This window comes from Neopsephotus bourkii, unplaced genomic scaffold (assembly GCF_033783945.1).
Source record: "Neopsephotus bourkii isolate Nb327-2 ecotype Australia unplaced genomic scaffold, CSIRO-AGI_Nbou_v1 NB_1634, whole genome shotgun sequence".
NCBI classification, from domain to species: domain Eukaryota; kingdom Metazoa; phylum Chordata; class Aves; order Psittaciformes; family Psittacidae; genus Neopsephotus; species Neopsephotus bourkii.
Window position 1 is genome coordinate 5138363 of NW_026902109.1, and position 22792 is coordinate 5161154.

At 38.1% G+C, this 22792-nt stretch overlaps 1 protein-coding gene across 4 annotated transcripts in view; it reads left to right on the forward strand.

Moving 5' to 3' along the window:
- The window catches only part of CTNNA3 (catenin alpha 3), a 739429-nt gene that overhangs the window by 407401 nt on the left and 309236 nt on the right, over nt 1-22792 (forward strand). For all 4 annotated transcript variants that reach the window (XM_061373990.1, XM_061373992.1, XM_061373991.1 and 1 more), the window contains exon 13: nt 21698-21849. In XM_061373990.1, coding sequence (XP_061229974.1) covers nt 21698-21849 — 152 coding nt within the window. The remainder of the gene's footprint in view (nt 1-21697; nt 21850-22792) is intronic.

The following is a 22792-nucleotide window of genomic DNA, read 5'->3' on the forward strand; positions in this document are numbered from 1 at the left end:
GAAAGAATGTAACTCCCATGGGTTGAGATAAGAACAGTCCAGTAACTAACGTATAACACAAATCACTACTGCTACCACCAACAATGATAATGATAAGGGGAATAACAAGGGAAGAGAACACGATACCACCCACCAAAATGAGTCCGACCCAGAAGACCTCCATGGCCTTCCGGGTAACTCCCAGTTACCTCCCCGGGCATGATGTGCTGTGGTATGGAATATCTCTTTGGTCAGTTTGGGTCAGGTGTCCTGTCCTGTCTCTGCTTCCTCCTGTCTTCCCCTCCTCCCTGGCAGAGCATGAGACTCACAAAGTGCTTGGTCAGGGTAAACATTACTTAGTGACAACTAAAAACATTGGTGTTATCAGCACTGTTCCCAGGCTGAAAGTCAAAACACAACGCTGCACCAGCTACCAGGGAGAAAAATTGATTACTACTGCTAAACCCAGGACACTGTGGATTCCAAATGTGTCCCTCTTATACTGAAAGAGTAGTTCAGATCTTTTACAGATGCTCATTTGCTTAAGTTGTGTAAGTCTTACTGATTTTCTTTGAAACCTTCACAAGTTTCAGTTACCCTTTATTTTTTTAAGTTTTCCTATGATTTTGTCCTAAAAGTGATTGTATTCTTCCTGACCCAGTGGTCTTCTGTATTGGCAGCATGCTTTAACATCATACTGTTTGCCATTATCAGTAATGAATTTTATTTGTTCATTTATTTATTTGTTTATTTCTTGGTCCCAAAATTGTTATTTTGGCCACATTCCAGAATCTCCTCTCACTTTCTAGCCCTTTCAGCGTGATCGGTTGTGCAGCCTCCATGCTAATACTGGTCCACTCCAACAGAAATTTTCGGTATGGTACTTTATTAAATGTTTCTGTAGGATGGATTAAATGTACTGCATTGCTTTTTCCTGGGAAAAGGTGATTTATCTTAGCAATAAAAGATAGGAATGTTGATGCAAGTGCCCTTCCATCTTCTGCTTTTTATTTATCTTTTCTGTTTCTTACATGCTTACGTGCACAAACTAAGGACTTTGCTAGATGTTTCACTTACCTTTTTCAAATACAGTTTGTAGGCTTGTCACAACAGCTTATGCAAAATGAATGCCAGTTCTCTTTTCCAGTAGGGTTTGTCTGTTTTTTTCCAGTTTAAGAATGTTACATTCTTTCTCACTCAAAAGGCACCTGCCAAGGAGAAAACATAAGAAGGCTTTGTGGTCTGTTTCTCCTGGCCACTCTGATGTTGATTAATTATTTTATCCTCTCCTGGAATGCCATGTAAGCTAGCAGGGGAGAAAAGCTCTGGAAAAGAGGGTTCTCAGATTGGCCAGGGGCCTAGAGCAAGTGACCTGTGAGGATAGTGAGAAATAGAGTGTCTGTGTGGAGGCCAAGGGGCAATCAAATAGAAGCCTACAACTTCTTGAGAGATGGTTAGAGACAACGATGACAGGCTCTTATTGGTAGAGACAGCACAACAAAGGGCAATGCCCACAGTACACAGCATGAGAAGTTTGGTAGAACACAGAGCAGGAGAGGGAGTATTTCCCGTGTAGTACAGCTCTAGAAGAGAAGTGCAGTGAGTTTTTTGTTCTTTGGGGACATGCAGTGAGATTTCTCTCGTTTGAGGCTTTTAAGACCTAGGTAGCCAAAACTATGACCTAATGTAGTGTTGGTCTCATTTTTAAGGAGGAGGTTGATCTAAATGATGTATGGAAGTCATTTTCAAACAAAGTTTTATATTTTTTTTCCCTTGCATTAGACACCAGCTGCATTCAGATGAGAGTATTTTTTTCTGGGAAATTGTTTTAACATGTGCATTCATACTCTGTAGTAGAAATCTCAAATTCCCAGAGGACCATTCCTTCTCTTCCTTAGTGACTTTCTTTTTGTTAAAAATAGAGTGTTAGTGCTTGAGAAGGACTTTTAGTTCAGAAGGGTTGTAGATAACCTCATTCTGAATCTACAGATTTCTCCAGAATGCTAATAAAAATTTCTTATATGAAGTACCATGTATATTAAGTGGAGGTGAAGCATAGCAAAGTTGCAAATGGATTCAGTTGATTGCATGATTTAATCTCATACATTTCCAGGTAGGCAGATAAACATTTAAAGCCTGTTGGTACTCTGTTTTTCAAAGCGTTTGTTTCTCTGTAGTGTGCTCTTTTAAAACTGTGTTGGTTTCTTTTTTCCCAAGAGCTAAGAGTATCATTTTCAGCAGTGCTCCAGATTTCTTCAAAACAACACAGTCATCTTCTATTTACTCAAGTTTCCTTGCTTGTCTTGCTTATATATTGTTCTGTGAGGCAAATAAGTACATGTAGCTAAAAACACCTTCAGAGGTTATATCTTAATAGTGTTAGAAGTAATGTTAGTTTTATTCAGTGCATTTTTATTCAGTTTATAACCATTGTCAGTGAGTTGGTAACTGATGTTCTTGAATTTTGGAGAAGTTACTCTTTCTGCATTGCGAGTTAAGAGGATGTATTCTTGTAGTCAGCCTTTGTAAACTAAACTGCAAGTAAGAACTAAAAGACCTGGAACTTTTTCAGCCTTTCCATACTTTCTACATAGAAATGAAATTAGGAGGAAATGAAACTAACACACATTTTCTTGTCTGTCAGCAGTCCTTTGCAGTTGGAATTCAAAATGATTGTCTGTACAGAACAGTCAGACCTGTTACAGTTAATCATTCTCACTGTTTCTCTGTGTTCTTGTACAGAACTTTCTTTACCTAAAGAACTTTTTCCTGCTAATAATACTAGCATTTGCACTAATATCTGTAAATGTTGATCAAGAAATTTAAGGTAAATATTGAGGAATGTATCAATAAGATGTTACTGGTAGCTGACTGGTTAAGACAAGATTTCTGTAGGGGCAAAACATGAAATGCAAGATGAAATTATTGTCAATACACTGAGTGCAAACAGCCCATTCTTGCTTTGAATGCCTTTTTCTTTTTTTTTTTTTTTTTTCCCTTGGATAACAATCAAAGGAAGGACCAAGTTGGAATAGTATAACTGGGATTATTTCAGTATTGTACCCTTTTTTATTTTCTTTATTTTATGTGGTAGCCCATCCTGCTGTTTTCAGTAGAGAACTGATAAACGAGAGTATCATATTCTCTGTTTCTTCATCTTTTAGTAAAGAAGTAATAAAGATAAAAGCAATTTTGTTAGGTTCTGTGAACAATTTAATTCTTCATGTGAATCCTGTCTGATATAGGGGCCATTGTGTACCTTGATCCTCTGCTCATTCTGTTGTATTTATGTTTGATCTTTTGGGCTTTCACTCATCTTCTGATTGCCCTTGAAACAATTTTCAGCATGACTTTTCCAGTTGGTTTTAGATTTTAATTAGATATTAAAAAATGATCTAAAATACATGTGGTAGATACAGTTAAATCAATTTTGACAAGATAAAAGGATATGCAGGTTCTATCCAAATCTTCATGACAGCTTTTGAAAGGTTAACAAGTGAGATTTTGGTCAAAGTCCAATAGGGCAAAGTCTGGCACAGCTCATACCACTTTGAGCAGAAGGTGAACTAGATGCTGTTTTGAGTTCTTGAGTCAGGTTGGTTTATTTTTCCCTGGAGCATTGTCTGTATGTAGGAATTTTTGCAGAGCACCTGGTGATGCATTTTCAGGCATATTTTGATGCTTATTATACTTTTGGAGTCATCTGCTAAGGAGAAATTAACTTTTTTTTTTTTTTGCCTCCTGACATTGTTTCAGTGTGCTGAAATTGCTCCCTCTTGGTTTTATTTGTTTCACGTTGGTGAGTAGCTTAAGGCAAATTTAGGGAACCTGAGCCTTTTCAAACCCATAACAAGCAGGAACCAGTAGAACTGGGTTCCTTAATAGCCTCATCCAGAGCTAAACTTTTTTTGTGAAAGAAGGTGCTCAAGCACAGCAGCAATGTTTTCTACAAAAGAAAGATGTTCTTTGTTATCTTATATGTCTTTAATTGTCATTACTTTCTGTAGAGGGTCGTGGGTAAAATGGTTGAGTGTCTCAATACTGAAAATTTCTCCTCTGATACGCCTTTATGTTCAGGGAAGCCAGGTGTCCAGAGGCTGCTGTTCTGCTTGCAGCAAGAAAATTATGATAATGTCCATCTTTCATTACACTCAGAATGGTAGGAATTTCCACCCTAGATTCCTTCGTTTATAAAATCTTCTTCCTTGGCCTCCTTTTTCAGATCAGTCAGATGGTGAGCTCATGCTTCAACACTTCTGACAGAAAGTCTTTAAAAACATAGCTGTAATAAAAAGAGATCTGTGAGTCTGGAGACTGGATTGCTAATTTGGGTTTACAGTTGTATTTATGGCATAGGTAGATGCTTGATTATGTGATAAATGCATTTAGTTTGCTCATAGGTACAGTTTGGTATTTGTTCACTGATCTTCTAATTGCAATTATTTTATTCCCTTGTCTGAAAATAATTTTTCACTACAAATGGGGAACTATACTTAAAGCTCATTTTTGTCTTCCTGCATGGGCATGAATGTGGTTTGGCCTCAAAATTTGGTTATAAGCAGAGGTGTGGGAAGAATGTTACCAGGGCAGCATTTGCTTCCCGAGAAGTCATTTCTTGCCTTCCTGGAGTAGAAATGGTTGTCCAGAAGGTGGCATTGTGAAGGCTGCCTGTGAGTCGTATTTGTCACTGGGCTGGGGATAATACAGAAGTTTGTATGTTAGGAACTCTGGGACTCAGGGCTGGCTTTCCCTTCTTCTTTACCTTACAGGATTAGTGGAGGTAACTCAGATTTAGACACTGTGTTTTCCTAATATTTTACAATATCTGTTGCTCATCAGCCTCATGGCAATTTTGGTTGTATTGTTGAGATAGGACTTTGAAATTTTATGTCACTTGGAATTTAAAAACTATGGAAGTTGTCACTGTAGCTCACTAATCCTGGCCTCAAGGTCAAGTTTTTAGGAGATTTTTTTGTTGTGGGTTTTTTTTGTTTGGTGGGTTTTTTTTGTGTGTGTTTTGTTGTTTGGGTTTTGTTTTGTTTGTTTGTTTTGGTTTGTTGTTTTTGTTGTTTTCTAATGAGTGATCTGTTCTGTTAGAACAAATTAATTAGGCAAGAGAACAGATCTCTGGAGGTGTCTGAATGGAACTGTTTCCTACAGATGTTTCAGATCTGGAAACTTCTAAAAACAAAATACAGTTTTTTCAGATTGAGCTTTGCATGTAATTTGGAACTTTTAACGAGACCAGAGTTCCTCATCTGTACAAAGGTGTTTGCATATACACTGTAAAATGCTTTTTTATGATATAGTGAAAAAGACATTTCTCAAGATACAGTTCACCACTGTTGGACCCCAGAAGCACGTTCTCAAGTACTGTTGGAGTATGGAATCATAGAATCATAGTTTACGTTGGCAGACACCTTAAGGGTCATCCAGTTCCAATCCCACTGCCATGAGCAGGCACACCTTCCACTAGACCAGGTTTCTCAAAGCCCCATCTAGCCTGGCGTTGAACACCCCCAGGGATGGGGCACCCACAGCTTCTCTGTGCAGCCTGTGAAACCAGCATGTTCTAGTCCCAGAACTTAGATACAGGCATTTAATAACCTGCAGGTTGTTTGCAAGGAGGCAAAATGTAAAGAGTGGACAGCATCTGTTGTGGCTTCTTTGAAGGCCCTCTTTCATAGAATTATCGAATCATAGAATAGTTACGGTTGGAAAGGACTGTAAGATCATCTAGTTCCAACCCCCCTGCCATGGGCAGGGACACCTCCCAAGGCTTCGTCCAACCTGGCCTTGAAAAATACTGTAGTTGTAGCCATTAGTTTTCATTTCTGGCATGCCATTTGTGTTCTGTAGTTAGGGTGGTAAATAGAGGGAAAAATTTGAAGAACACTTTTGCTGCAGTTTTTTCTCTAAACCTGCAGATGCAGCCCACCTCTCCTTGTGAAGCATTCCCCTATTGTCATGGAGAACTTTCTCTCACCCCTTGGAATCCAATTCTTGCTGTCCCTATAGGATGCTTGTTTCATTTAGTACCAGTTTAAATAAGTATGCCTTGCAGCCAGCTATAACAGTGTTAACATTCAGATTTGTTTTGATTCTTTATTTTACAGGTATGAAATAATCTAAGCTGCCGATGGGAAGCAAATCATTCATGTGTCAAGTATGCAGCTGATTTTATAGGGACATATTTTTACTGCTGAAGGCAACAAATACAGTAATCTTATGTAGAGATTTGTAGCAGTGTTTGGCAGAGGTGTATGCAGTGCAGTTGTTCCCGTTCACACATACCTACCTATGCATCTATCTAACCTTTACATTTCTAGCAAGAGATAGGCAGGACTGCAGTTACTGCTCCTAGGTTTTGCCTGGTCTGGACCTTTCTTCAGTAACTGAGGGTGCTGGATATAGCCTTGTCTTCTCTTACAGGTATATATTTGGCTCAAGAGCCCATTGTTTGGGACCCAAGGTAGTATACACCCACTGCTTAATGCTTCTGTGTAGACAAATCCATTTTTGTCACGTTTGGTAAACCACAGTCTCTACTCTGAAATATTATTTATGAAACTCTGACATGTTACTATTTTTGCAAAAGAGAAATTCTGTGTGATGTCTGAAATTGTCAAAACTAGAAATACAGCTGCCTTTTTTTTTTCTGGGGGGGTGGTTGAAGAAAGGTTCTTCCTTTTACATTCTTGTATTTTATTGTTCATGACTTGAATGAAATGTAGTGTGGCATGCAGAGGAAAAACAAAAGCATGTTTTATTTTTGTCCTTTAGGTGTAAAATAAAGCATCCCAAAGTGTTGTAAAAATTGCAAAGAAAAGTGCCTAGATATGAGAAATATTAAGAAGTGTCATACAGACCAGGCATGTTAGGGTACAAAGAGTTCCTTTGCAGATTTACGGCCTAGATGGTTCTCCTTAAAATAAATAGATTTTCTGCCTTTTTCTCTGTAGAAAGCATATTGTACTGAAGGGGTGCACTGGCAGTTTGACATTGCAAGTCAAACTGGAATAAGATGTGAAAAGTAATGATGTGAAACACTGGTAAAACTACTGTGCTAGTGTTACACTGAAACATTCATGCCAATCTGTGAGTATCTGTCTTACTCAGACAAAAAATGTACTGATGCAGGATTAGATAATTTCTTCTCATTTTGTTTATTCTCATTTCTGTGTTTGATTACCTTTTTGTAAATTGCGGTATTGCTTGCTCTGCTATAAAAGTAGGGCCTGAAAAGTGTCTATAGTTACACCCCAAAGAGAACACAATAGGGTGGAGAAAGTGTGGTAGTACTGTACCAGTCAGTATTGCTTGTTTGTTTGAAATAGAATTTAAATATCTTTGTTATAAAATTATTTGGAGAAATTTAATTTCTCAATTTGTCATTGAATTGCATCATTCTTTGTCCTTCAAAAAGTCTATTTGGTGGAAACATTACATAGAATCATAGAATCATAGAATAGTTAGGGTTGGAAAGGACCTTAAGATCATCAAGTTCCACCCCCCCTGCCATGGGCAGGGACACCTCGCTCTAAACCATATCACCCAAGGCCTCGTCCAACCTGGCCTTGAACACCGCCAGGGATGGAGCATTGACAACTCCCTTGGGCAACCCATTCCAGTACCTCAATACCCTAACAGGAAAGAATTTCCTCCTTATATCCAATCTAAACTTCCCCTGTTTAAGTTTTAACCCATTACCCCTTGTCCTATCACTACAGTCCCTAATGAAGAGTCCATCCCCAGCATCCCTATAGCCCCCCTACAGATACTGGAAGGCTCCTATGAGGTCTCCACGCAGCCTTCTCTTCTCCAGGCTGAACAGCCCCAACTTTCTCAGCCTATTTTCTTATGGGAGGTGCTCCAGTCCCCGATCATCCTTGTGGCCCTTTTCTGGACTTGTTCCAACAGATCCATGTCCTTTTTATGTTTAGGACACCAGAACTGCACACAATACTCCAAGTGAGGTCTCACGAGAGCAGAATAAAGGGGCAGGATCACCTCCTTTGACCTGCTGGTCACACTCCTTTTGATGCAACCCAGGATACGGTTGGCTTTCTGGGCTGCAAGCGCACACTGCTGGCTCATGTTCATTTTCTCATCGACCAGCACCCCCAAGTCCTTCTCCTCAGGGCTGCTCTGAATCTCTTCTTTGCCCAGCCTGTAGCTGTGTCTGGGATTGCTCCGACCCAGGTGTAGGACCTTGCACTTGGCATGGTTAAACTTCATGAGGTTGGCATCAGCTCACCTCACAAGCGTGTCAAGGTCCCTCTGGATGGCATTCCTTCCCTCCAGCGTGTCAACCGAACCACACAGCTTGGTGTCATCGGCAAACTTGATGAAGGTGCACTCAATGCCACTGTCCATGTCAGCGATGAAGATGTTAAACAAGACCGGTCCCAACACCGATCCCTGAGGGACACCACTTGTTACAGGTCTCCAGCCGGACATTGAGCCGTTGACCACAACTCTTTGCGTGCAGCCCTCCAGCCATTTCTTTATCGACTGAGTGGTCCATTCATCAAATTGATGTCTCTCCAATTTAGAGACAAGAATGTCGTGTGGGACAGTGTCAAATGCTTTACACAAATCCAGGTAGATTACATCAACTGCTTTATCGCTGTCCATCAGTTCTGTAGCCCCATCATAAAAGGCCACCAGATTGGTCAGGCAGGATTTCCCCTTAGTGTAGCCATGCTGGCTGTCACCAAGCACCTTGTTGTTTTTCATGTGCTTTAGAATGCCTTCCAGGAGAATCTGCTCCAAGATTTGGCCAGGCACAGGGGTGAGACTGACTGGTCTGTAGTTCCCTGGATCATCCATTTTCCCCTTCTTGAAAATGGGGGTTATATTTCCCTTTTTCCAGTCGCTGGGAACTTCACCTGACTGACATGATTTTTCAAATATGATGGCCAGCGGCTTAGCAACTTCATTTGTAAAGGGGAAGAAATGTCTTAGAATTTCTTACCTTGTTGAATGATCTTTAATTTTTGTAGGTAATTTTATAATTGAAACTGATTCAAGAAATCCTTAAAAATATAATTTTAATATGACTCCTGCGTAGCAAAACATATATGCTTGGATTCAAGCATTCACTTGGTGTTCCTTCTGGTCAACAGGGTGTTGTGCAGTAATTGGGACCAGAATGCAGATGTAATCAACCTTGCAGCTTATGAAAATAGTGTGCTCCTTCACTGCAGCATTTGATGCAGGTTAATATGAGATAAAGGGGTCTAGAACAAAATCCTTGTGCTTTTGAGTTCATGTGAAGTTACATGGTTATCAGCCTGCAGAAGGCTGGTGCAAGCATCACAGACTTGTTTCTTTCCAAAACAATGTAATTTATTTTTATGGTCTGTCTACGGATACATGGAAAATGTACAAACAAGTGTTCTTTGCCATTGTGTAATTGACAGGCTTTCCTGTTATGAAGATGGTGACTCATTCCTATTATTAGGAAACATGACCAGCATTTTCAGAGCACTGCAGCATATTAGAGACTAAGGCATTTGAACGTTGTAGTATTAGATGTGTCCAAATATTACCAGTGTGCTTTCACTGCGGCCTTCTGTGTACATGCTTAACCCTCACCTCCCATTTGGGGGTGGGGGTAGCAACAAGACAATGTAAAAAAGCCAATATATGTTTCTCTTGATTCTTTGTACATTTTCATTTTGTTTCTAGAGGCAGTGTTAGTGATCTTATTTTCAAGATCACTATTTAGCTATTTGCATTTAGCTATTTGCACTTTAGGGAAAAGGTAGATATTAGTGTTTGTCCATTGATTTTATGTTCTGATTAGCTTTTCCCAGTACTTCTACATGCTTAAATTGAATTAAACGTCATCATTATCCTCCAGATGAAAACAGTAGCTTGCCACGTTCTACTCACTATGACAGTTTTTAATTGGAAATGAAATCTGATGCTAGGTATTAAAAATCAAAGTGTGTTGTCTATCCCAACACAAGATTAGTGAAAAATCAGAGTAGCCTGTTGTTGCACTGATGCTGTTTCATAAGAGTTAAGTGCTAGAAACAACAATTCCATAGATATGAAAGTGTGTATGTGTGTACATACAAGTTTATGCAGTTGAATAGAAAGTTACAGGGTTTAAAATAGTTAAGTTATAGTTCATAGTGAGGAAAATAAATGAAGCCAGTTTTCTAAGACTCAGAAATTGCAATCTGTCAGAAGAAGGTGAAAAAATAATCCTGTAATACCGCTTTCTCTTTTTAAAAACACATGGTGTTTTCAGAAACAATACTTATGTAGAATGTGTTTGCTATGTTACAATAGGTATATTTACAAACAAATTTACCTTACACAGCAACAGATTGTTATTATTTCATTTGTCCTTTACTATCTGATGAAGCCTGAACGCTTTGGGCATTTTCTGAAGATGCTTATGTTACTTTCAAAAAAAGGAGAAGGTGCACTAAGAGTTACAAGCTCAGGGCACAGGCCAGGGTAATGCTAACCAGTAATTTCTGGGATGCAAAAGTAAACATGTAGTAGGCAGACTGTCAGTCTGCAGGTAGTCTCAGCACTCATACAGGAATACATGAGGAAACCCGCATTTCAGTCATGGCAATATTAATGTATGAAATCTTAGCAAAACCTGGGGTTGCGTTGCACATGGAGTAATAATATATTCTATATCCCGGGTGTCTTGTTTCCCAAATAGGTAGACTAATACAACGGTGAATTTATTGCATTAAGTGAAGTCTGTTATCTTTTCAGTATTCCCCTCCAGATCAGACATAATAAGATTTCTATTTTAGTTTCGTTTTTAATGCTCTTAAATGACTTTAAATATCTTTGAAATAAACTTTTAAAAGGTCAGTCTTTTTAATGACTAAAACAGGGTTATCCCAAAATACCCCTTAATATACTTTGTTAAGCACAATTCTTATTACTTCAGATTTCATAGAAATTATCATTCTAAACATGAAACTAAAAGAAAACATATTAATAGAGAAGTCTGACTGGTTTAGGTTTTTTGCTAATTCCTAACATTCTTTAGCTTAAGCAGTATATAGCATAATTCTTATTCACTAAAAACAACCAAGTTGCACAGAGTTGGTTGTTTGCAGGGCTGTGTGCTCCGTGTTTCTCCACTTACATTGCCTGATGTGTTAGTTGGCTCCCTGCTCTTGCTGTCAGAGCTTTGGCTTTGAATATAATAAAGCCAGTGAAAAAAACATTATTAGAAATCTGTGGTAACAAATTCTAGTCAGAGAAATGGAGGCTGCAATTTACAGTCATTTTAAGCGGTTCTAAATGCAGCTTTTATTGACAGCAGTGGTGCCTGCCTGCCCCATCTGCCTTTACATGCCACCTTCCTTGTTCAGTACTAGTACGTCAACTGTCTGGCCTGGTAGAAGTTGTACTGGAACACCGAACCACGTCAGTACTAGCTTGGCAGCTGAAAAAATGAAATCTTGAACTGCTTCGGTTCATTGAACTTTGTCATCTGCTGCTGCTGTATGATCACTAGTTTTGAAGTGAGGGTGTATATATGGAAGTTCTGTGGTAGTCTGCAGTTGGACTGAAGGTAAACTGAACTGAAACCCTGTGTGCCCCATGAAATTTACTAATGAAAAGTAATCATGCCTTTTTTTTTTTTTTTTTGGTATCTATTTAGGGTATTTACTAGTCTTAGCTTATATGTATCACATCATTCAGTTTATTGCAGAAGGCTCTAAATTAAACCCAGTTAGGCTAAAGGTCATGCTGTTCTGTATTGTGAACTGTGTTTAGTGCAAGTGGATATTCCCACAGCACATAAAGGCCCTGCAATAGCAGGGTGCTGATGAGATAAGACAGGCCCACATGGTCCACACTGTTTGCAAAGAAATGCAAGAAAGTCCTAAAATTCTTCACTAGTATGACCTAGGGGGAAATGTCTCATCTGAGATGTCATGGTTGCTCTGTCCTTGAGCATGGCAGAAAAGCACAGTGAGTAGAGAGATTTAAAAGTGTACATTATTTATGTGATCTACAGGTATCTTTCTGCTCTTTTAGATGCTGCGACCTGCCTCTAATATCTCATATAGGGAAATCAGTCTACACCCTCAAAACCAAATCCACCTCTCTCTGTGTTGTTGTTTTTTTTTTCCTGGACATTTGTGCAGTGAGGGGGAAAAAGGTCCCTTTAAGCCATCACTGAAGTCTTGAAACATGATGTTTAATTACAGGGATTGCCTAAATTCCCAGCTGCAGTGTTTTGTGCATTTGCCAGGCTGTGCAAGGACTATGGAGAGAGCGCTTGAGGGAAGGGAAGGTCCAGAGGCTCAGTTATCTGTCCCCACACCCTTACGTGTCCAGTCTGCTTACAGAGTAGCAGTGACTTTGTATATATCTAAATTGTCATGGTGCAAATGAAAATCGGTATATGTTTTCCAGGTAGGAAGTTGAATCACTTGTCATGGGTGTGTTTAAAAGAGGGATAAAGTATGACCTTTCCAGAATTAAAAGCAGCAGTTTACTCAGTTGCCATTCATTAATAATACTGCCAATAATTAGGTCTCACCTATTATCAATAATTTCTCAGATTCAGGACAGTTAACTCTTAAAAGTCTGACCCTAGCTGTAAAAATGTAATACCACAAACCTGCTGTCATATATTTATAGCTTATATGTAAATAGAAATGTAAACATATGCATAGATTATAAATAAATATTCCATGCATTTATATATATAACTATTTTTTCTAAATACTTATTTTATATGCATTTATTTGTATGCTTAGCTGTGTGGCTGAAACCAGGACACTGTTGGTAAATGATTGCTGGTTATGCCAGTATTACATATTTGCAAGTGCATACAGTGTTGCAAAACGCTTATACGCTGTTTCTGGTTTAACTGTTTTAGTATTCTCATGTTTGCCTTAAGGAGAAGCAAATACAGTCATGCCTTCCTTTTAGTATGCAAATTCTTTTATGTGCAACAGGCCTCTGCCTTGGCTACTTCATGTTCTGCTACACTCTAAGGATGCAAAAACTTCAGCATAAAATACTAAATCCCACAAAGATAATTTATAGTTACTTATGCTCTAAGTAGTCAAGGAGAGATGGTCACAATGGGCAATTCAGAGATCTTTTCTCTCAGATTTATTTCATTCTAAAAAGAGTGGATCATGTAACTCAAGCTTCTGCCAGAAGTCCTTGTATTTTGGATGGTACACCATAACCAGTGCAGTTGCCTTAGTTTAGATGGTTTTCATTTTATTTACTTATTAGTTTTTTGTGTAACTTTGTATATTTTCGATTGAAATGGCATTAAGAATAGAGGTAATACTTGACAGTAAAACTGGGTTACTGGAATATATGATGTTCTTACTACCTGAAATTTTTAGATACCACTCCAGAAGAAATTTGAAAATGTTTCATTTTAAATTGCAAGAGTTACAAACTCTTCTTTGGTCTCAAAGAGCAAAATGCAGTAAAGGAGTACTAAATGCAGACTGTTAGTTAATTAACTATATTTCTTGTTTACACTAGCATTACTCTATATTTAAGTGGTAGCTGTGTTTTTGATCTTTTCAACCGTATCTTGCTTATACTTCACTTTAGCTGAATTCCTGCAACTGGAAAACTATTTAAATCCTCTGAAAGCAAACTCCATACTGATCACACTGACTTTCATGCTTGGTGATCAGATTATGGGAGATAATAAAGTATTTGAGATACACACCACTTGCCACAACTGTCTGCTTATGCTGCCACAGGAGGACTCTTTGGAAATTCTTGTTGGAAGATGAAGGAAATCCTTAAAGAAATCTTTTATTCCCATGAATAAATTCTGTATTAGTTCAGTTTAGTACCATGTACAATTCCAGGATAAAGTATTGAAAGCATTCTCAGAAGGGTAGAGTTCAAGCTTTTATTTCTTTTAGTATGCCACTTCCTTAGTGCTCAAAAAAATTAGATAAATGCAATAAAAATTAAACTCAAGGTATGCAGACAAGCACAGAGCAAAATTGAAAACACATACAGAGAAGAAATAGTGAATTACCTTATGACAAGAAAAAAAATTAGATTTTTCCTGGTGCAGGAATAACTGTTGCTTTGCTTCTTTACTACCTTTTTTTTCTTTTGATTATATTTTTCTTTCATTTTGTTGTGTTTTTTTGTTGTTGTTTTTTTCCTTTACCGTTGTTGGTTTTTTTGACTGTTAACCTGAGAGATGGAAGCTATTCCTATACCCTTGCTGCTTACCTGTAATATTTACCTGGTGTCAGAATTTAAGTGTACACGGCAACTCTTTATTTCCTTTCTTGTATAATCATCTTACTTTAAATAGGGAAGTCAGGAGAGTATTAAAAAAGTATCATCTACTAGCTGGCTGTTTCTTTTTTCTAATCATCAGCTCCTGATAGTTTTTGTCTACAGAACTTAAAAGCATCAATGGTATATTTCTCTGAAATTGGAACTCTTGAATTATCACTCTTAGAAAAGGATAGGTATTTCAGGTTTGATGGAAAATATTGTTCCTGTATATAAGAGAGAGTGTGAGTTAACTTACTGCAACATACGGGGTCAAACCAAAGGCCAGTATCCATCCTGGTGTGATCCCAGACCTGCTGAGATCAAAACAAGACACGCTATTGTATGAATAGAGCTTAGATCAGATTCTCAGAGTTCAATAGGTGCTTTGTAACATACACTAGTGAAAAACTGAGCTCATTTTTTCAGGGTATCTTACAAAGACCATCTTTGGAAGGCTAAGAATCATCTTGTTCAGGTAGTTTGGTCATGCCAGCAGTGAAAGCCTTACTACCATTCATGTTGCTTATATTAACAGCTCCCTCTTAGAGCTTTGGCAGCTAAATTTACCTTTAGATGTTATTCTGGAGAAACTCCAGTTTCTTTGGTTTAAAATTGCCCTGGAAGCCTTGGCCGTGTAGAAATCTGGGTTTTGTTTTCTCTGTTGCACTGAAGTATTTTTATAAAAATACTACTCCTAATGATCACTTGTGCTTGAAGTTAGTATTTTCTCTCTCGGATTGAGAGCTTTGGATTCATTTATTACTGAGTTAGTTCCAAGGAACCCTCTTAGTCTTGAAGACAACCTAAGTTCCTTCAGGCCAATGTTCAGAAATGGGGAGATATATGATGATGTTCTGAAGACCATTTTGAAGGATTGTGGGTGCCCTGAGATCAGTTTCTTAATCTTTAGTATCAACTGAAAGAAATCTCTTCCAAGGATTTTTCAGGTGCACTCTTACCCCTCTGGTTAAGAATAGTAATATATTAATTACTTTCAAGAGGGTTTTTTGTCAAGAGGTATCTTCTGGATGACAAAAGACTGCCTTTGTGGTATCCTGAGCTACAGCAGATAGTTTTGGGCTTCAGGACTTGTGGTGTTTCCTGGTTTGGAGACCTGTAGCTCTTCCTGTGATTTTTGTATTTTCTTGGTGATATGATGACAAGCTGAGGTCATTATCAAGACATGAATCTCTAGGGGTTTTGCCATCCTATTGCCTAAATGGTGGATGGTTTTCAAGATTTCAGTGGAGCTGTGCTTTTCTCCTTGTAGGCTAAATAATACAAGGGCATAGTGTGCTGAAAGAAGGTAGTGGTTGAAATGTGGCTTATTGTAAGTCTAGGTTGCACTCATCTCCTTTTAACTTGCCTGCCTGCAAATCTTCTATTTCTGTATATGTGACTGTGCTAGTTTCATGTTACTTTCAGTCATTATCTTTTTAGGCCTTACACAACTAAGCTTTTGTGTTTTGCATCTTTTTTTAGAATCTCTCTTCTGGTGGGCTTCTGGAAGTTCTCATAGGGCTTTTTCCTCCTTTTAGAATCCTAATTCGTCAGGAATAACTAACCCTGATTTGATTACCTTTAGGAGGAAAACCATTTTTTAACTCAATCTTGAACACATTTAAAACAAAAGTAAAAGCTCTTCTTTTGTAGCAGTTACTTCAACTAACTTAAGGATGGGGATTCTAGTCTTAGAACAAATCCTCATGCCATTCTTGTTAAATACTCCTGCAGCCATTATTCACTTTGGTATTAGAGGTTCAGTTTAGGTACTAACTTTCATGTGCTTCATTAGTTTAAAGTTTTCATTCACTCTGGGTATTCTGTATTTTTGTATATTGACAAAATAAACTTTGTAGGAAGGCTTTTCATGTTTTCATATCTCCTACCAGGGAGTCCTGTGGCTCTGAGCACAGATGTCATCTCTGGATGGCTGACTGCCCAACAAAGTATTATTCTTTGTTGAAAGGTCATTGAACTTAAGTTCAGGCAATAGCTGTGGCAGTCTTGCAGTCTGCCTGTAGCTGGCATCTGTAGGTCTGCCACAGAGAGCTTCATTCATTGATCTGGGTTCTGCTTTTGTTTCCATTTCAAAAGTGCCTTTGAAAGAGCAGTTTTTCAGTCTTCATTCTAGTGGGAGCTCTTGAGCCTTTTCGCAGTCTATTTACACCGTACAGTAAGTTGCTTATGGTGTTTATACATAGAGAAAAACATTGAAGTTGAAAGTTTAGCTACTTTAAACAAATTATTTTTTTTGAGATACATTGTGTATATGTTCATTCAGTAATCCACCACATCTGCTCTCCCTTGACATCCTTAGGGAAACTGGGGCATTCTGACTTGAGAGGAACTGCAAGGGAGAAAAATGCCCTGCCTATATAATTCCAGCATAATAAGCACAAGGGGTGGGATCTGCGGATTGTCCTGTGGAGATGTTAGAGTACCAAATAGTCCTGTTTCAGAGCTTGAGTATAAGAAAGATGGAAAATAAGTAATCTGTGTTTATTTTTTTATGAAGATGCTTCTTGTTTGTTCCCTCTCCTTGTCAAATAAATGAAGCAAGGGTTTTGTTGTGATTTTTTTCTTCCCAATTAAAAATCATAAACATTTTTTTTTTAATAAATAAATGAAAGTAATTCTTTCTTTTTTTTTTTTTTTTTTTTGTTTATCAGTAGGAGGAGGTCATGTCTGTCCATGTCTGTTACATTCATTTTCTTAAGGCATTCTTTAGAGTGAGTGTTGCATACATGTGGACATTTTAGCTGTGGAGACTGTTGCTTTTTCAGTATCAAGCTGTGTTGATCACTGATGAAGTGATGGTAATCACTTAACACGACTTCATTAAAAGGCGTAAGTAGAATGGCTCATGTTTTCATCTGTTGTCACTGGCCTTCTGCAAAGTTGAAAAACAGTTATACTGATGAATCTGTTACTAAAAACAACAGAATCGCCAACTGGAATATAATGATTATTGAAGCTTACTTCTCTGTATTACCTAATGTGATTGTGACATATAGATGTGCTAGCCTCAGTTAAGAGCTGGGCTGTGACAGATACTAAACTACAAACAGGATTCCTTAGATGTTTTTGTTTGAAGATAAAAAAAGTATTAGAAGTTGATACTCAACTTGCTTGGACCTTAAAGGGTTAATCTTTATGGACTGAGCTAAGCCTGGCAGATAATAAACTGAGCTGCACATTTTATGCTAAGCAGTTTAGATAACAGAAAATGTTTAAGTAGGAGAAGTATACGTGTCCCTCTAAGCAAGACAGAAACAAAGGGAGTTGGCCTAGGCTCTGTTGAAGCGAACTCTGGTAAACTTTGATAAAAGAAAAATAGTATTAATGAGATTCAAGACATTATTTAAATATATACATAACTTTTCCGTTAAATCTAATGAACTTGTCATGCTTGATTTAAATAGATATACATATGACTTTTCTAGGAAATTTAATGAATATGTTTGTATTATTACCATATAATTGCTTGCTTTGGGAACACCAGGTAGACATGTTAGGTGGAAGGATCACCTATGCCTCCAGTCCTGCAATAAAGAATGCCTGCTTTCTAAGATCTCAGCATCACAAATCTTAGAGTTTAAATTGCCAGCTTTTGTGGTATCAAGGTATAAAAAGACATGGCCTACGAAGAAAGCCAAATAGTATTTTTTGTTTAAAACAAGAGAATTAGGTAAGAAGTGATGAATTTAAAAATAAATAAGCTTAATCTCAAGAAGAGTGCAGAACGTGGTTTGGTGGTGTGAAATCTCTAAGTTAGTTTGGGGACTTTTAACATGACACTTGTGAGTGGTATTGGTATTTGCCAATTGTTCATGTTTTCACTGGGGGGGGGGGGGGAAGGCAAAAATAAAAATTTGAAGTTTTCTTCCAAGATCTTTTTAATACTAAAATCAGAAAAAACCTAATACTATTTCTCAACTGTATAATGCTTGCAATTTTTCATTTTCCTTACAATTCGATTCGTTTAATTTTCCATTGCTTTTGAAAGATTGTAAAAATCAATCTTGTCCAATCTCTTTTTATTTATATCCACTTTTCTGTATTTAGGCCACCTAGAAAAGTAAAGCAGAGTACAGCAAAGATGCATGTTAATGTAATTCTGCTCCACTTAATGTAGTATTTCAGAGTGGTGCCTGGACTATTAGAGGATTACAAAGTATTTTTGAATGCCAGTGATCCATAAGAACTCGTATGCCCACTGAAAACTCTTTTTAAGTAGTCATTTGGTTGGGAACTCAAAAATTAAATAAATTCCATGCAGTCAAGAAAAATCTTGGATTTAAGAGAATTATCCAATCAGATACAGTGTAAATGACCAAACAATAATAACTATTTTATAATCATATAACAGCTGAAGTGTATTTTATACTTCATTATCAGATTGTTATGAGCATATTTTAGAATTACAGTTTAGTCTTGTGTTTTGTCAGTGTCTAAAAATTATATTAACGAAAAGCAACCATCTTAAAAATGTTTCCAAAGTGAAGCCACTGAGATCATATTTCTATAATCAAGTGCAGCCTGTGGTTTAGCCTATAGAGTATGTATCTGGGTAAAATCCTTTTTCATAGGCAATGTATTCATTCAGACAAACAAATGGACTGTGATAATGAGTTCATTCTCAGAAGGAGTTGTAAAAAGGCCATTAATAAGCATATGGCATGAAGATGGAACCTGACTAGATAAATGAGAGGAAATTGTCTGTCCTGTAAAAGAGGGCTGGATGTAGTTAGTAGCCACTGAAAATGCTGCTGGTAAGGAGGAAGTTCGTGCTTTACAGTACTGCACATATATGACATACAATGTACTGAGAAGTGAGGATGTATGAGACTGTGGGAAACACCTCATGGTTTTCACTATACCAATGGAAATCTTGAATTCCTGGAAGCTTCTTACATTCTCCTTTGCAGCAGTTTTACAACAGATGTGAAGAGCTGAATGTTTATGTTTATGTAAATGTGTAAGGTGATAGATCAGTTAAAAGTGGCCATGGCTGCAATTATTTTGATAGGCTAGGGGCCAAGATCTTTGTTTAACAAAGGAAAAAAAACAAAAGTTCTGAAATTGTATATTTGTGAGTTGTAGGTTTTTCTTTGTTTGGGTTTTTTTTTGTGGTTTTGTTTGTTTGTTTGTTTTGGTGGGGTTGGTTTTTTTTTTCCCAGAAAGCACTGAATAAATAGAATCATAGAATCATAGAAAGGGTTGGAAAGGACCTTAAGATCATCTAGTTCCAACCCCCCTGCCATGGGCAGGGACACCTCGCTCTAAACCATATCACCCAAGGCCTCGTCCAACCTGGCCTTGAACACTGCCAGGGATGGAGCATTCACAACCTCCCTGGGCAACCTATGCCAGTGCCTCACCACCCTTACAGTAAAGAATTTCTTCCTTATATCCAATCTAAACTTCCCCTGTTTAAGTTTTAACACATTCCCCCTTGTCCTATCACTACAGTCCCTAATGAAGAGGCCCTCCCCAGCATCACTATAGGCCCCCTTCAGATACTGGAAGGCTCCTATGAGGTCTCCACACAGCCTTCTCTTCTCCAGGCTGAACAGCCCCAACTTTCTCAGCCTATCTTCATATTGGAGGTGCTCCAGTTCCCTGATCATTCTCGTGGCCCTCCTCTGGACTTGTTCCAACAGTTCCATGTCCTTTTTATGTTGAGGACACCAGAACTGCACACAATACTCCAAGTGAGGTCTCACAAGAGCAGAGTAGGGGGAGGATCACCTCCTTTGGCCTGCTGGTCATGCTCCATTTGATACAGCCCAGGATATGGTTGGCTTTCTGGGCTGCAAGCGCACACTGCTGGCTCATGTTCATTTTCTCATCGACCAGCACCCCCAAGTCCTTCTCTGCAGGGCTGCTCTGGATCTCTTCTCTGCCCAGCCTGTAGCTGTGTCTGGGATTGCTCCGACCCAGGTGTAGGACCTTGCACTTGGCATGGTTAAACTTCATGAGGTTGGCATCAGCCCACCTCACATGTGTGTCAAAGTCCCTCTGGATGGCATTCCTTCCCTCCAGCGTATCAACCGAACCACGCAGCTTGGTGTCATCGGCAAACTTGCTGAGGGCGCACTCAATCCCACTGTCCATGTCAGCGATGAAGATGTTAAACAAGACCGGTTGCAACACTGATCCCTGAGGGACACCACTTGTTTTTGGTCTCAAGTTGGACATTGAGCCGTTGACCACAAATCTTTGCGTGCATCCATCCAGCCATTTCTTTATCGACCGAGTGGTCCATCCATCAAATTGATGTCTCTACAATTTAAAGACAAGGATGTTGTGTGGGACAGTGTCGAACGCTTTACACAAGTCCAGGTAGATGACATCAACTGCTCTACCACTGTTTGCTAATGAAAAATGTACCTTGTCTTTTTTTCCATACTGTTTAAGGAAGCTGTTTTTCCCACTGAGGTTTTCAGAAAGCAGGGTGATTCAAGTGATAATTGGAAGAGGGAAGAAAAGATTTTAAATATAATACTTTTCAAATTAAATGGCACCTACTTGTCTCACACTTGTGGAGGCCAGTTTTACAGAAGAATATTAATGTTCCCACTGGCACTGATTTAATTGAAGTTTGATATTTCTAAGAACTGACACATGAAGTAATTGTTCTGAATTCTAGAGAGAAATAACTGAGCTTTAAGACAGTGAAATTGCTGTAACTTGAGTGAATCTAAATGTCTCCAAGTGTTGTGTGGGTTTCTCCATGTAAAGTTAGGGGTTAAAGCATTATTGAGTCATCTTTCCTAATATTTAAAGTATGTGTTACAGGTTTTCTAATTCAAATAGCTTGCTGACTTGGAAGCTTTGTCAGTATAAAAATTTATTACATACTTCAAAATTTTCCTGAAGTGCTTTGTAATTAAGGTATTGGTAGTACTGCTTTCATGTGGTATGAATTTATGAATTATATAGCACATAATAGTGGAGGAAAGGACTGAACACATTTATACTTGTGTTTGAAACCAGTACATTGCCTGAGAAAGCTTCTGTTCCATGTTCTTTTCTTATTCATATTGAATATTATAGAAGTTGAGTTCTGCCCCTTCACTTCCTATTTTTTCTGTCTTCAGTTGTTGCAAATGAGCTTGATGTGTACTTATTTGCGGTCCTTCTCTGCATGATGGATTTTCCAGCTGTGTTCTCTCTTCACTCTGTATTCTATGTGTTGGGTTTACTTTGCTTTGAACTGATATCAAGAGAGATGTAGTGGTACCAGGTCACCATGCAAAATAAGGCCAGTACATTGTGGGTAAAGTACAAGTTAATATCAAACTGATGCAAAAATTATGATTTGTTTGATTCAGTCAGACAAGGTAAACTGCCTTGGTAATTCCATGTTACAATTGCATGGTTTATCTTTTTAATGCTCACTGAATTTTGTTTGTGTTTTGTTTTTGAACAGTGATTCCAGAGTTTATAAATCAAGTAAATATTGCATTGGAGAGTTTAAGCAAGAACACAGTGCATCTTTTTGATGATAACCAGTTTGTGGACATTTCTAAGAAGGTGTATGATACAATTCATAACATCAGATGCTCAGTCATGATGATTCGGGTAAGGTTTTTGTTTATTAAATATTGATTCTAAGATAGTTCAGGACATCAGGGCATTTTCAGGATAACTTAGAACTGTGTATGTGACCTGTGTAAACTCCTATCCAGGTTAAACTGATCTGGGAAATCTGGATTACAGTGAAACAGACATGATTATAGTTCAAGAAGACTAGAGTTGCATTGAGTACTGGATCACAATGTCGCATTAAAATTTGCTTTGTTTTTTAAAAATACTTATTTATATTTTGTTGGTAGAGATCTTCATTCACTTCATTAATTATCAACTTGTGACTACAAGCCAAAATCTGTTTGTAATTCTTCAACTGTCACCTTATTTAGTGGAATGTATGAACAGAGATTCAGGTGATCCTGATAACCTCCTTTTGAAGTTTTGTCAGCTTCACACACTTAACAGCCTGATTTCTATCAGTCTTACACAATCTCAATCGATGTACCAATCCTGGTGCTTCCCAGAAGTTGAAGATGCTTCAGAACACCTTATTTTAAAAATCTGAAATAGAGTTTTGTCATATGCAGAATTTCCCCCAGGTGTCTTCAGCCCACAAATCCAATTTCAAATGATAAAATGACTCAGCTGCACTATCTATATGCTCAGCAATTTATTTTTAAACAAAATTAAGCAGTAATAAAAATGGAGATACATTTTTCAAAGGAAGCTTGTCTGCTGCACTGTCTTTTCAGTTGAAAGAAAGAAATAGATGATTTCAACTTTCTTTTAAATATAAAAAAATAGTACAGGCTAGCATGACCAGCAAATTAAGGGATGTAATTGTCCCCCTGCTCTACTCTGGTATGACCCCGCCTGGAGTACTGCATCTGGTCCTGGAGTCCTCAGCACAGGAAAGAGATGAACCTGTTGGAGTGAGTTCAGAGGAGGGCTGCAAAAAAGGATGAAGGGGCTGGAGCACCTCTCCTATGAGGAC